At 41.6% G+C, this 16,105-nt stretch overlaps 1 protein-coding gene across 2 annotated transcripts in view; it reads left to right on the plus strand.

Moving 5' to 3' along the window:
• Window positions 1-16,105, plus strand: part of LOC142296996 (cytochrome P450 2K1-like) — an 86,711-nt gene that overhangs the window by 22,463 nt on the left and 48,143 nt on the right. The window contains exons 4-5 of one of the 2 annotated variants that reach the window (XM_075341195.1): window positions 7,925-8,023; window positions 14,881-15,030. In XM_075341195.1, the coding sequence (XP_075197310.1) occupies window positions 7,925-8,023; window positions 14,881-15,030 (249 nt within the window). The remainder of the gene's footprint in view (window positions 1-7,924; window positions 8,024-14,880; window positions 15,031-16,105) is intronic. The other variant, XM_075341196.1, reaches the window with a different exon arrangement.

The raw sequence follows: 16,105 nt of genomic DNA on the forward strand, positions 1-16,105 counted from the left end.
AGTTGTACCTGGCTGGACACAAAAATGCGGCGAAGCCCACGTCATTTGTTTTTTAATTATTTCATGAAATAAGTGAAATAATTAAAAAAAAACGGGCTTCCCTATATTTTTGGTTCCCAGCCGGGTACAAATAGGCAACTGGGGGTTGGAGGCAGCCCGTGGCTGCCTGCTGTACCTGGCTAGCATAGAAAAATATGGCGAAGCCCACGTCATTTTTTTGGTGGGCAAAAAACTTCTGCATACAGTCCTGGATGGAGTATGCTGAGCCTTGTAGTTCTGCAGCTGCTGTCTGCTCTTCTCCATACAGACAGACAGCAGCTTCAGAACTACAAGGCTCAGCATACTCCATCCAGGACTGTATGCAGAAGTTTTTTGCCCCCTGAAAAAATTATGTGGGCTTCGCCATATTTTTGTATGCTAGCCAGGTACAGCAGGCAGGTACGGCTGCCCCAACCCCCAGTTGCCTATTTGTACCCAGCTGGGAACCAAAAATAAAGGGAAGCCCTTTTTTTATTATTTCATAAATTTCATGAAATAATTAGAAAACAAATGACGTAGGCTTCGCCCCATTTTTGTGTCCAGCCAGGTACAACTAGGCAGCTGGAGATTGGAATCCGCAGCACAGGTTGGCCTGAGCTTTCTGGGCCCCACTGCTGAAAATTGCAGTCTGCAGCCGCCTCAGAAAATGGCATTTTCATAGAAGCGCCATCTTCTGGTGCTGTAACCAACTCTTCCAGCACCTGCCTGCTATACCTGGCTAGCATACAAAAATATGGCGAAGCTCACGTCCTTTTTTTGTAGTTTTTTGGCAAAAAAAATAAAAAATGCTTCCCTGGATTTTCCATTGCCAGTGAAGGTAACACCAAACAGTGGGGGTTAGCAGCCAGTATCTGCTTGGATTACCCTTAGCTAGCAATACAAAAAATGCAGCGGGAGCCCATATATATTTTTTTTAATTTATTTAAATAACTAAAAACAAAATGGGCTTCCCTGTATTTTGATTGCTGGACATCACAGTGCTGTAAAAATAAATCTTTAAAAAAAATGACGTAGCGCTCCGCGGTATTTTTGATTCTCATCGCAGATAAAGCAGACAGCTATGGGTTGCCACCCCCATCTGCCTGCCGTTACCTTGGTTGGCAATCAAAATACAGGGAAGCCCATTAATTTTTTCTATTTAAAAAATACTTAAAAAAAAAAATGACGTTGGGTCCCCCCATTTTTGATAGCCAGCTGGGGTAAAGCAGACGGCTGTAGCCTCAAAACCACAGCTGGCAGCTTTACTGTGGTTGGGGATCCAATGTGGAGGTCCCCCCAGGCTCTTTTTTTATAATTATTCTATAAATATTAATAATTACACAAAAAAAGTAGGGTTCCCCCCCAAATTGGAACACCAGCTAAGGTAAAGCGGACAGCTGTGGTCTGGTATTCTCAGGGTGGGAAGGTCCATAGTTATTGGGCCTTCACAGCCTAAAAATAGCAGGCCGCAGGCACCCCAGACGTGGCGCATCCACTAGATGCGCCAATCCTGGAGCTTCACCCCAGCTCATCCCGTGCCCTGGTGCAGTGGCAAACAGGGTAATAAATCGGGTTGATACTAGCTGTAAAGTCACCTGAGATCAAGCCCAGCAGTTTGTGATGTCATGGCGTCTATTAGATACCCAACATCATAAACTGTCAGTAAAAACAAAAAAAAAAAAAAAATCGACAAAAGAAATTTATTTGAAAAAACAGTCCCAAAACATTTCCTCTTTCACCAATTTATTGTAGGAAAAAAAATAAAGGGGTCCCACGACGACTCTGGACCGTCTATGGTCTATGAATATGGGGGGAGACACTCAGGGAACGTATCCCCCATATTCTAGGAGTGCGGACCCTTCATGTGAGGAGTGTGGGTGCAATGAATCTGCACTCACTCTCCCCGGGTCCACAGCAGCAGAGTCCATGTCATAATGGTTGCTACCAAAGCTGCAATGCCCTGCTCATGAGGTAAGGGCATGCCTAATCAGGAGAACTACTGTAGAGGAAGCTCTGCTCACTGGTATATAGGTGCTCAGAGGTAATAATAGATAAAATTAGTGAGTAACCTCGGCACTCTAAATCTCCCAGACTAAGTCAGTAAGTCACAACGGATAGTAATGCAAAATCACTCTTTATTGGTCCTTATTAGGAAAAAAAAATTTTTCATAAGCATATATGTTTTTGTCCAAAACAAGTTACAAATGACGTTTCGGCCTGAGCCTTCGTCAGATTGGACTTATCTGCATGTAGTCATGAAAAATGCCAATAATCAGTATCACATAAGAGTGAGAGAACAATAACATAAACTCGAACAATGTAGAGGTACAATTGGGATGCAGCAAAAAAATTGCAACACAGCAAGAAATGAAACACATGATACAAATGTCATAATACAGTACAAGGACAATATAGTAATGACAAATATGGGGTCAGAGTAGGCTTAGACAGCTCTGGTACGAAAGAGATGTCAATCATAAAGTAACATGTGCAGTAGGTGTAGAGCTACACTATGCATGGCAGAGCTAATGGGTAGACCGACCATAGAAAAAGAACGGAGAAAAAGTGGAGAAAAAAGTAGAGAACAAGTGGAGAAAAACTGGAGAAAAAGTGGAGAAAAAATGTAGAAAAAGTGGAGAAAAAAATGTAGAAAAAGTGAAGAAAAAGTGGAGAAAAAGTGGAGAAAAAGTGGAGAAAAAATGTAGAAAAAGTGGAGAAAAAGTGGAGAAAAAAGTGGAGAAAAAGTGGAGAAAATGTGGAGAAAAAGTGGAGAAAAAGTGGAGAAAAAGTGGAGAAAAAATGGAGAAAAAGTGGAGAAAAAGTGGAGAAAAAGTGGAGAAAAAGTGGAGAAAAAAGTGGAGAAAAAGTGGAGAAAAAGTGGAGAAAATGTGGAGAAAATGTGGAGAAAAAGTGGAGAAAAAGTGGAGAAAAAGTGGAGAAAAAGTGGAGAAAAAGTGGAGAAAAAGTGGAGAAAAAGTGGAGAAAAAATGGAAAAAAAATGGAAAAAAAGTGGAGAAGAAGTGGAGAAGTGGAGAAGAAGTGGAGAAGAAGTGGAGAAGTGTTTGTTCATGCCAGATGGGAGATAAATATTTTTTTACCGGCGCTGTCATTTACTGTAACGTGATCATCGGTGTACGGTGTATACCAGTGATCACGTGAGCGGGGACCGGAAAAACCGTCCTGAATCATGATCTCCAGGGTCTCGGCTAGCCCTGAAACCCCGGAGATTTTCTGATGCTGGGGGGCGTTATTCACTTATTTCTGCCTGCTGTTTATAAACGGCAGATCAGAATAAGGCTACATTAACACGACCGATCCATTTTTGCGGTCTGCAAAAAAGTCCGTTTTTTTTCACGGGTGCATCTGTGTGGCATCAGTTTCCGTTCCGTAGACGGTCCGTATGTCATCTGTTTGTCATCCGTGTGCCTTCCGTTTTTTTTTGTGTACTGCAAAGAAACTGAAGGAGGGTAAATGCATAAATTTACCTAGGATCCATAGCTTCATCCTACATGAGGCGGTCACATGTTCACTCCAGTGCCATTTTCTACTGCTTTTCACAGCGTAGAGCGCTCTGGTGATTTTTTTGTGCTTGTGCACTTCATATCAGTCTTTTCTGTCATTATAATGGCAGAAAGACACATAATGTCCCACTCTCCTGCATTTTGTAATTTTGCACCCTTTGGTGCCTTTCATGTGGCACTAAGGGGTGCTTAGCTTTGTATTTAGCCAAAAAAATGAAAAAAAAAAATGACGTAGGGTTCCCCCTAGTTTTCTAGCCAGCTAGGGTAAAGCAGACCACAGCTGGCAACCTCACCTTGGCTGGTAATCCAAAACTGAGGGCACCCCACGCTGTTATTTTAAATTAAATAAATAATTTAAAAAAAAAACACGTAGGGGTCCCCCCAAAATTGGATCACCAGCCAAGGTAAAGCAGACAGCTGGTGTCTGATATTCTCAGACTAGGGAGGTCCATGGTTATTGATTGATTGGACATCCATTAGATGCGCCAATCCTGGTGCTTCGCCCCAGCTCATCCTGCGCCCTGGTGCGGTGGCAAACGGGGTAATATTTGGGGTTAATACCAGATGTGTAATGTCACCTGGCATCAAGCCCTGGGGTTGGTGAGGTCAGGCGTCTATCAGATACCCGACATCACCAACCCAGTCAGTAATAAAAAAAAAATACACGACAAACACATTTTTATTTGAAAAAACACTCCCCAATACATTCCCTCTTTAACCAATTTATTACAAAGAAAAACAAATCCAGGTCTGGTGTAATCCAAGGGGTTGCCATGACGATCCACACTGTCCCAGTCAATGAAGAGCAGAATGTTCCCCATTGGCTGGGAGAGCAGTGCAGTGACCTGAGCTAACATCAATGGGTCAGCCCAGGTCACTGCAGGGGATGACAAGTGCTGCTGTCAGCGAGGTACATTACCTGCGCTGATCTCCTGCACTGCCGACAGCACCTGTCACTGAGTTCAATGACCGCCGCCTTCACAGCCAAATATCGCGAGAGGCCCGTGACGTCACCGCTAGTCAGTCTCGGGTCGGAAGCGAGAGGTGATGTGACAAGCGGCGGCCATGGAGGACAGTGACAGCGCTGAGGTCGGGACTTCATCACCGCAGGTAAGCCGAGCGGGACCATGTGTGCAGAGTGTGTGTGTGTGTGTGTTTGTGTGTGTGTGTATGTATGTATGTGTACATGCGGCGGGCAGGAGGGGGTGGAGCGAGCTGAGCGGGGAAGTGTGTGCTTCCTGCACGTAACTAGGATAAACATCGGGTTACTAACCAAAGCTCTTTGCTTGGATACCCGATGTTTATCTTGGTTACCAGCTTGTGGCAGGCTGCCAGCGATGGCTCCTGCTAACTGTAGCTGTAAAAAGCCCTGCTTTTTGCTGCTAGAACCATTCTCGAACGTATCTAGAACTATCGAGCTTTTAGCAAAAAGCTCGAGTTCTAGTTCAATCTAGAACAGCCCCCAAAATCACTCGAACCGCGAACTGGAGAACCTCGAACCTAGAACTGCGCTCGACTCTACTCACAATATAAAAAATTCACCCCTAACCAATGTGATCCTAATTCACACTATGTGCGGCTTGTGTGGTTTCTGTGTTATGTCTGCTCAGCCACAATGCGATTTTCTTTGCCTTGTCTGCGGCGCATGGATTCTTTCATTTGGTTGGAATGCATGTTAGCCGCAGGGTGCATTTTAGTTCCCCTTGAAATTGTTGAAATTTAATCCCAAATGCCGTAATCAGAAATGAATGCATTGCAAAATCCAGTTGTGGCACTTTTAGAGTTTGGTTATTCTGTCAGTACTATCTGACAGATAATTATAACTCACAATACGATTTGGTGGCCTCTGCTTGAGCACAATATATATTTTCATCTCATTTATTTGGGTACAGTCTAAATTAACCCCTTCACGACCCTGGACGGATCTATCCGTCCAGGATCGTGTCCCGTTAAGCCCCGCCCCCTGCCGCGGGCAGGCGGCGTGGATCGGCACACATATCAGCAGTTTTCAACAGCTGACATGTGTGCCTGCTAGCCGCGGGTGGAATCGCTTCCACCCGCGGCCATTAACCCCTTAAATCTTGCTGCCAAAGTCTGGCAGCAAGATTTAAATGCGCGCGGCCATGTTTGTTACTCACCGCCGCCCCCACCGGAAGTCACGTGTGTTATCACGTGACTATCGGTGGTTGCCATCATAGCACAGGGTCATGTGATGACGCCTGCTGCTACGATGTTTCACTTTCATTTTCGCTCGGCCAAGAGCAGAGGGAAAACCAAAGTGACTGAATCTGCTGATTACAGAGGTATAGCTGTGATCAGCAGATAGCGATCAGCAATCGGATTGCTGATCGCTATAGCCCCCTAGGGGGACTAGTAAAATAAAAAAAAAAGTAAAAAAAAAAGTTTTAAAAAATAAAAAAAAAAACAAAAAACCTAAAAGTTCAAATCACCCCCCTTTCCCCCCATTGAAAATTAAAGGGTTAAAAAATAAATAAATATACACATATTTGGTATCGCCGCGTTCAGAAATGCCCGATCTATCAAAATATAAAATCAATGAATCTGATTGGTAAACGGCGTAGTCGCAAAAAAATTCCAAACGCCAAAATTACGTTTTTTGGTCGCCGCAAGTTTTACGCAAAATGCAATAACAGGCGATCAAAACGTAGCATCTGCGCAAAAATGGTACCATTATAAACGTCAGCTCGAGACGCAAAAAATAAGCCATCACTGAGCCATAGATCCTTAAAAATAAGAACGCTACGTGTTTCGGAAAATGGCGCAAAACGTGCGCCACTTTTATTGGACAAACTTGTAAATTTTTTTTAACCCCTTAGATACAAGTAAACCTATACATGTTTGGTGTCTACAAACTCGCACCGACCTGAGGCATCACATAGATACCTCAGTTTTACCATATAGTGAACACAGTGAATAAAATATCCCAAAAACTATTGTACGATCACACTTTTTTTGCAATTTTTCCGCACTTGGAATTTTTTTGCCGTTTTCCAGTACACTATATGGTAAAACTTATGGTTTCATTTAAAAGTACAACTCGTCCCGCAAAAAACAAGCCCTCATATGGCAAGATTGATGGAAAAATAAAAATATTACGCCTCTCAGAAGAAGGGGAGCAAAAAACAAAAACGCAAAAACGGAAAGTGCCCGGGGGCTGAAGGGGTTAATAAACCGGGGAAAAAAAATTCTATATAATAAAAAAAAAATTTAAAAAAAAATCTTCCCTAAAAAAATTTAGTAAAAATTCATTGGAGTGCAGCGCTTGCACAAAAATGGGTCATTTTAGGCAACTCTAGTCTTTTTGCACTCAAAATTGTAATTAAAGGTAGCATGATTTTTCAATAGCACATGAGGGGGAGATGAATACATTTTTTAAAAAAAATATTGTAGCTATGCACATAAAAAATTCCTGTGTGCATCCTCATATATGTGCAGATTCATTCATGTATATAGAATCATGCATTTGCATATATTTTATGTGCACTTACTTGTAGATGTCATATCTGCACATGTATATTTGTGCACCACAATGGATATGTCAGAATTTATATACATTCCTAACTTAGTCCAGAAAACTATTGATACCTATATTGTATTTGTATTTTTATTTTACATGTAATAACTTTCATGGTAACTTTATTTTCGAATATGTAAAGTGCTTAAGTGATTTAAACATCTGTTCTACTAATCAGCATTTGCATATAAACTCTGTAGCACCGTCTCTCCAGCATCATGATTAAGGCTGAGTGTTTTCACCTGAAACGCGTAGTGCTGGTCATGTCATTCTCTGTCTCTGCATGATGAAATAAAGACGTGATTCTTTGCCTGAAGAGCTGGACATCCTCTTTTTTCTGCACTTGTATTTTTGCAACATTTAGCAGGTGAGCGGTCAGCCGAGGCTCCATCTGCTTCATTGATTTATGGTATTTATGCTAGAGTTTGTGTGTAACCCCCTGGTTTTATTACATGAGTGGAGAACAAAATAAAATATATTACATAGTTTTTTCCAAATTCATTTTGTTGTGGTTTCAGTGCAAATTTATATATAGGATTCTTTCTATATATTACATGTATGATTTAGTTTCTTCCAGGCAATAAAAGGGTTTTTGCTAAAAAATTAGCTGCAGAACCATTTGAAACATTGGGTTTCAGCGCTGACCCTCTACTTATTTTGTATTATATGCAATAAAGTTTGTAAAACTTTTAATGAAACCCAATGCAAAAAAAGATTTTTCTACCCAAATACCTTCATTTAAAGTGATGAGTGTCAGGCTGCCACTAGGGGGAGCTGGAGTTCTGCAGGGAAAGACATCACACAGAGCTGAATAAACAAAGAGGGGAACTCACAGTGTGTGCTGGTGCAGTGTCTTGCAGCATCAGCCATAAAGCAGAAGCGAGGGATGGTCGGGCAGGCCGGGTCAAACACAGTACAGGGAGAAGGAAGACCGGAGGAACGAGCAGAGGTGAGTGAGGTCGAGGTAAGGCCAAGGTCAGTACCAGAGGAAGCAACTGAGTGGGGAGGTGGAAGAGGGGGGGGAACAACCAGGGCTATTGTTGGAAGAAAGTAGGTAGGACAGAGGCATGGCAGAACGACTAGGGGACAGAACACAGACAGAGACTGAGGGCTCAGAGAGAGGACAGATCAGGATCACACTTACAGGGACCAGCAATCACAGGCAAAGCAGCGCTAAGCTTATAGCTGGCGCTGGTTCACCAGAGATGACAGTATCTAAAGCATCCAAGCTCCGCCCCCTAGTCATGTGGACGGGGAAGCGAATCCATGACAATGAGCAAACTCAAACTGTAAAGTTTGGAGTTCCTACCGGCCACCTACTTTCCGGTACTCGAACATGGACTTCTCACAGAAGTGATTGGCTGTGATTGGCCCGCGTGCCACGTGACCCAGCCTTTATAAAGACCGGATCACGAGTGGGTGGTGCCAGCATTCTATTCTAAGCCTGTTGCAGAGTACCCTAACACAGCCTGGTGCATAGTGCTCTAAAAAAAACCTAGTACAGAGTGCTCTAACAGAGCCTGGTACAGAGTGCCCTAAAAAGCCTGATTCAGAGTGCCATAACAGAGTCTGCTGCAGAGTGCCCTAACTGAGCCTGGTGCACAGTACACCAACTGAGCTTGGTGCACCATAACCTAATTGAGCCTGGTGCATGGTACCCTTATTGATTAGAACAACAACAAAAACTGCAAGGACATTCATTTTTAAGTGTAACGGCCACTTCCCCTATACATATACATAGTTTGTAATCAGCTGGGCCAAAAAAACAGGGGAAGTTTAAATGGCCAATATATCAACCCCCATTATATAACAGGAATTATCAATCAGGAATTGTCTATGAATAATTGTAATTTTATTAGAACAATAGAAAAAAGACAATTATAAATGTTATCCCCAATGAGGTTACATAATAGAAAAGTATTGATAATATCACAATTGAAACACTAACAATAGACAGAATCGTGAGGACTACAGAAAAAGCCCCAAAACAGACAGCACACGGGCACCCAAGTCAAGCACAAAAAATTACTAGAGGGATGTTATATATATATATATATATATGAGAACCAAACAAAAGGGAGGGCACCACCCACTGGGATCTCCTGGTATACTGAAGAAACTGAATACAAAGGGAAAGGAGAGTATACCGTAGTGGGATCACCAGACACAGGTTATAACAAAGTAGAAAATCTTTATTAAGTCAAGCACATAGGCACATGGCCACATGGTAGTTTAAACAGGACACACAAAAATTAAAAACATTTAAAAAGCCAAACAGGCATGGATTACTAAGTCAGAACCCTGTAATAATATCTTAAATATTTGAAAATAATAGATTTTAGGAAACCGACCCCCTGCATATGACAAAGATAAGTCAGGATTTAGGATAATAAATGCATATATTCCCCCAAAGAAGGCACCGAGGGTGTCAGGTTGCAATTGAAATAATATAGCCTGGACGATTAGATAAACCAATTAATAGAAGGGAGTCAAACATTTAGGCAATCTATTAAGCAATAGTACAGACAATAATGTACCATACATAAAGAAATGCTAATTATGTTGCTCAAACTAGGGACTTAGTAAGGTCATATACAACAACACTTAGAATATAGGTGATGACAATGTATACAGACATACAAGGGTATGCTCAGGCTATGTCTGATATATCTCTGGTCGTATAGGCACCACTCAAAACTACATGGTATGTATCAAATAGTATAGCAAAAATCCTCTTTTTCAATATAGGAATGGTACCACTCAAAACCACATGGTATGTGTCAAATAGTATAGAAAAAATCCTCTTTTTCAATATAGGAATGGTATACTATACAAATAAAGAGCTTGTCACATATATCAGTTCGAAAACACGGTAGAGATATGCGAGACAGCACTCAGAGTATAAGGAAATATACCTCCCAACAGTACAGGCACGCCTCCGTCGCTGGTTAGAAGAAGGGAGGGGGGTGGAGGGGGGGGTTGAGAGGGCCGATTGGAGTCAACCGGCGCTTACAACATGCAGGCGAAGTAGCAGTTTCATGACCAAAGGTGGGTAAAATGGTAATACATTTACCCAAATAGGTACAAAGTGCAGGGGGAAAGGGGTTCTGGCGTAATCACCCCAAACCCACGCGTATCGCCGCTTAACAAAGCGGCTTCCTCAGGGCAAAGAAAGGGAGGTAGTACGGCGGCATATGCATGCCCTATTTAATTACAAAGATAAATTGGTAATTGCTTACCGATGCGTAAATATGCAGCATTAGGTATGGTAGTAGCGGTGGCGGCCGCCATCTTGGTTGAACCATCTGATTCAACCATCGCGATACTTGCATTTGTCACTCGTATTGCGCATGCGCAAAAGAGATACCCACACGATATCAGAGTATACACACAAAATGCGCATGCGCGCAAAAAAACATTGCAAGGTCAGACTGAGGTGTATAGACGCTATAAATATAGCGTTGGAAACCAATCAAAATAGGAGGCAGGCGAGACTCCAAAGTTTTGGCTGTATACACAGCACTTAGTTATATGGCGATTAGAATAAAAATACAAAATCCAAATGTATCCTTCGACTAGTTCCTGAGGTCGCTTACATTGCGCATGCGCACAAGATAGAGCCGATGTGATGGCAGGTTATAGATGTGAAAAGCACATGCGCATAGAAGGTGCCATCAGAGAATCAATATAGTGCACAAAAGCGCTAAGGGGATAGTACTAGCAGCCAATCAGCCGAGATTACTTAATTTTGGCTGTGTGAACGACGCTAATAAATATATTGAAGAAGCAAGGTCCGATTTACAGAGCTCATATGCAACATTCTCATAAAGGAATCTAGGGCTTAAGTTGGCAGTAAGATACTGCCAATATAAGCACCAATACAGTAGGTAGAATAATAGGTTCCAAAAACTAATATGAGACACAGATCAAAAAGGTCATATCCCATATAGGGACAATGTTGGTCCACAAAACAAATAGCTACTAGGTAGCAAAAGATTGAAAAGGAACAGTTATTTTCATAGGCATTTTGGTTGCCAGATTACATAGGTCTCTATAAAAGGTACCAAAAGAGTCCCAAGGGGACTATTGGCATCGTCATGACAAATAGCGGAAACCACACATTAGCACCCAAACTAAAGTTCCGGCATCAAGTTGTCGAAGAAATTCTGGACAACTGTAGCCATCTAGCGTGTAGGGTGTATAACCACCAAAGATGAAACATAGGGAATTCCCTAAAGGGCCACCAAAAAAACTCCATAATATATACAGAGATATCCAAATCACCAATTTACATAGAAATTCAAGTTTATAGCAGCATAATACCACAGAGCTTTGAGAGGAATCTATTGTTTTTGAATAGTCATGTTTATCAGGAAAGGGGAAGTTCCAATAGCCACATATAGACAAGCAATGTGTATATCAAACTCTTAACGCTCCCAAATCATGTTTCAATAGAAGACATTGACCAATTAAGATTAGATAGAGTGAAAGTAAATCGCATGTTTAGAGAGTAACTTCAGACGGGCGATTTAGACTTATAAAGAGTCCCATAGTATCCAGTCGATGCAAGTCTCTCGCTGTTCACATAAGGGTGGTTAAGTGTACTTTGGGTGGTCCAAAGAGCCCCGAGTTGGCAAGGTGGATGGAGACTCGTCCTTCAGTAGAGGTTTGTGGAGTTCCAGAAGAGGATCTGTCCAAAAGAAAGATGAAATCAAAAAGAGGAGTATGGAGAGGTTTTACATTGTGCTATAGAACCCTGTATACAGGAGTTCCTCATTAAGCCCACGTGGAGCCATACTCTTTAGATCATAGATCCACTTAGATTCCTTCTGTAGTAAGATCTTCACGCAGTCTCCTCCCCTAATGTTCTGTTGGACAGAGTCGACTATTATGATTTTAAGGTTTGAAACACGACCCCCATGTTGAGTATGAAAATGTGAGGCTACCGAGGTCAAAGATTTGCCCTTTTTCAAATCCGCCTCGGCAGTATTAATGGTGGAGTCTAACAATAGACAGAATCGTGAGGACTACAGAAAAAGCCCCAAAACAGACAGCACACGGGCACCCAAGTCAAGCACAAAAAATTACTAGAGGGATGTTATATATATATATATATATATGAGGACCATTCAGCGGAGTAAAGGAATAGTCTACAATAAATAAATCCAACCCTAGGAGACACTAGAATAGCGTCAAAACCCTATATGGGGATATATTGTGGATCAGACTTACTAGTTTGTAAGGGGTTAGACCTGATGTAACTAAAACGATAGCCTTAATGGCGCTTAAGTAGCATTCATAAGCATAAATATTTCATTCAAGCAGTCAGGTCACCAACATAGCGACTGCAACCACCATCCTCCTATCTTACCCAAAGTGTGAGAAGTGCCTAGCGTGGGTGTCAGGGTGCGTCCAACCCCAACGTGTTTCGATAAAGTCTTCCTCGGGGGAGATTGGATGGCTGAAAGTGCCTCCAGTTAATTCGTTTAGTCTTTCACCGGGTCACTGTTAATCATGGCCCTAGTTCCGACAAACAACAAAATAGAACCAGAGTCCTATTCCATTATTCCTAGTTGGAGTTCCATTATTTCTAGAATAGTCAGGCTTGGCTGGCTGTTTTGAACAATAATTATATCAAAGCAAACACTTCAGGCCCCTGGAACACTCAGTGAACAGCATCGGGGAAGCGCCCCAAGGCAAATGGCTTTTTAACTGCAACTGCTGCAGTGTATGCTACTGGAGCTAAAATTTTGTCTCTGTGGGCTAACTGGGAAAAAAGGCTCTTTGGGACACTCTTAAAATTGTTGCTCTATGGGTCAACTCTTCAAAGCCTCGTGGCGGACCACCAGCTACATCCCACAATTCAACTACAAGCTTTTTAACTGCAACAGCTGTAGTGTACGCTACTGGAGCTGAAATTTGGCTCTGTGAGGCAATTGTGAAAACAGGCTCTATGGTGGCATTTTTACAATTTTGGCTCCGTAGGGGGAACTATGAAAACAGGCTCTGTGGTAGCACTCTTACAATTTTGGCTCAGTGAGGGAACTGTGAAAACAGGCTCTGTGGTAGCACTCTTACAATTTTGGCTCCGTAGGGGGAAGTATGAAAACAGGCTCTGTGGTAGCACTCTTTAAAATTTTGGCTCAGTGAGGGAACTGTGAAAACAGGCTCTGTGGTAGCACTCTTACAATTTTGGCTCAGTGAGGGAACTGTGAAAACAGGCTCTGCGGTAGCACTCTTACAATTTTGGCTCAGTGAGGGAACTGTGAAAACAGGCTCTGCGGTAGCACTCTTACAATTTTGGCTCAGTGAGGGAACTGTGAAAGCAGGCTCTGTGGTAGCACTCTTACAATTTTGACTCAGTGAGGGAACTGTGAAAACAGGCTCTGTGGTAGCACTCTTACAATTTTGGCTCAGTGAGGGAACTGTGAAAACAGGCTCTGCGGTAGCACTCTTACAATTTTGGCTCAGTGAGGGAACTGTGAAAACAGGCTCTGCGGTAGCACTCTTACAATTTTGGCTCAGTGAGGGAACTGTGAAAACAGGCTCTGTGGTAGCACTCTTACAATTTTGGCTCCATAGGGGGAACTATGAAAACAGGCTCTGTGGTAGCACTCTTAAAATTTTGGCTCAGTGAGGGAACTGTGAAAACAGGCTCTGCGGTAGCACTCTTACAATTTTGGCTCCGTAGGGGGAACTATGAAAACAGGCTCTGCGGTAGCACTCCTACAATTTTGGCTCCGTGAGGGAACTGTGAAAACAGGCTCTGTGGTAGCACTCTTACAATTTTGGCTCAGTGAGGGAACTGTGAAAACAGGCTCTGTGGTAGCACTCTTACAATTTTGGCTCAGTGAGGGAACTGTGAAAACAGGCTCTGTGGTGGCACTTTTACAATTTTGGCTAAGTGGGGGAACTCTAAAATCAGTCTCTTTGGGGGCACGTCTAACAATTTTATTGTATTCATATACTTCCTATTTAACCATGATTCCTATGGTGACAAAACCTTTTTGGCATTTACCTATCCACATTTGGTTGCAGGACAATTTTCTTGCTCTTACCCCCATTTTACTTCTTTTTGTACCCCCCTAGCCCTTATTACAACCATGTTACAGCAGGTCCCCATTGACTATTATTGGGTTTGGGGTCAAGTTTGGGTACTGAACCAACCTTTTAACTACAGTCCGGCCAAACCTAATAGACCTAAGCATCCATGAGTCTGCTCATCCCTCGTCATGTAACTAAAAGAAAACCTCCCTAAATGTGGACAAGTCCATTAATGATACATGGAGATTATTCTATAAGACAATTGGAAATTTGTCAATGACCTGTAACTGATTGAACTCTCCTCCTCAATGCTTTTTCAATGTTTCCAGTTTACATAATTTATCACCTAAGGTCCAGAATGGGGACACAACTCACCAAACCATCGAGCCACTTTACCATAACTAGGAATGGTTAAATGGAGAGGTTTTTGGCATTGATAAAGATAGGTGAGCAAAGACCAGACCCAAAAAATCTCCAAAAGAGACCCTTTAAAGAGGAGCTGTTGAGGGCTCCAAAAAATTGAGGAAACATTTTGTAAAAATCGCTAAGCTCCTCGTATTTTGCCACTCTTTTCCGTTTCGCACTGCAGCGCTCCTTTGCAAAGATATTAACTTTTTTCCTGAGCGCAGTATGTGAAATCTCTGCTTTGCAATCCTGCAGTGTGATTGTCCTTTATCTGAATCTTTACAGTCTTAGTATTTCCATTTTTTGTCAATACTCCTGGCCTCGCATATCCATAACTGTCGTATGTCTATTCTTCAGGTATTATCTACTCTAGTGGACAAAACTGGAAAACCATGAGGCAGTTCACTCTTTCCACATTACGTGACTTCGGTATGGGGACAAGAACCATAGAAGACAGGATTACAGAAGAAGCCAACTGTTTAGTGCAAGCATTTTACTCTTACAAAGGTCAATAATCGGAATTATGCTAAAGCTTACATGTAAGGTTAGGACTAGACCACCTGCTGATTGTGGAAACAATGTGAACAAAGGTATAACCACTACACAAGAATATAACTCCTATAATGCTGCCCCTATGTACAAGAATATAACTACTATAATACTGCCCCTATGTACAAGAATATAACTACTATAATACTGCCCCCTATGTACAAGAATATACAGTAACTACTATAATATTGCCTCCTATGTACAAGAATATAACTACTATAATACTGCCCCTATGTACAAGAATATACAGTAACTACTATAATATTGCCTCCTATGTACAAGAATATAACTACTATAATACTGCCCCTATGTACAAGAATATAACTACTATAATACTGCCCCCTATGTACAAGAATATAAAGTAACTACTATAATACTGCTCCTATGTACAAGAATATACAGTAACTACTATAATACTGCCCCTATGTACAAGAAAATAACTACTATAATACTGCCTCTATATACAAGAATATAACTACTATAATACTGCCCATATGTACAAGAATATAACTACTATAATACTGCCCCTATGTACAAGAATATAACTACTATAATACTGCCCCTATGTACAAGAATATAACTACTATAATACTGCCCCTATGTACAAGAATATAACTACTATAATACTGCCCCTATGTACAAGAATATAACTACTATAATACTGCCTCCTATGTACAAGAATATAACTACTATAATACTGCCCCCTATGTACAAGAAAATAACTACTATAATACTGCCCCTATGTACAAGAATATAACTACTATAATACTGCCCCTATGTACAAGAATATAACTACTATAATACTGCCTCCTATGTACAAGAATATAACTACTATAATACTGCCCCCTATGTACAAGAAAATAACTACTATAATACTGCCCCTATGTACAAGAATATAACTACTATAATACTGCCCCTATGTACAAGAATATAACTACTATAATACTGCCCACTACAACACTATATCCACTATATTACTGCTCCTATAGGCACAAATATAAATTTTAATCTTAAGGATGCACAGATCTACCTC

Source organism: Anomaloglossus baeobatrachus, chromosome 3 (assembly GCF_048569485.1).
Source record: "Anomaloglossus baeobatrachus isolate aAnoBae1 chromosome 3, aAnoBae1.hap1, whole genome shotgun sequence".
Taxonomy (NCBI): Eukaryota; Metazoa; Chordata; class Amphibia; order Anura; family Aromobatidae; genus Anomaloglossus; species Anomaloglossus baeobatrachus.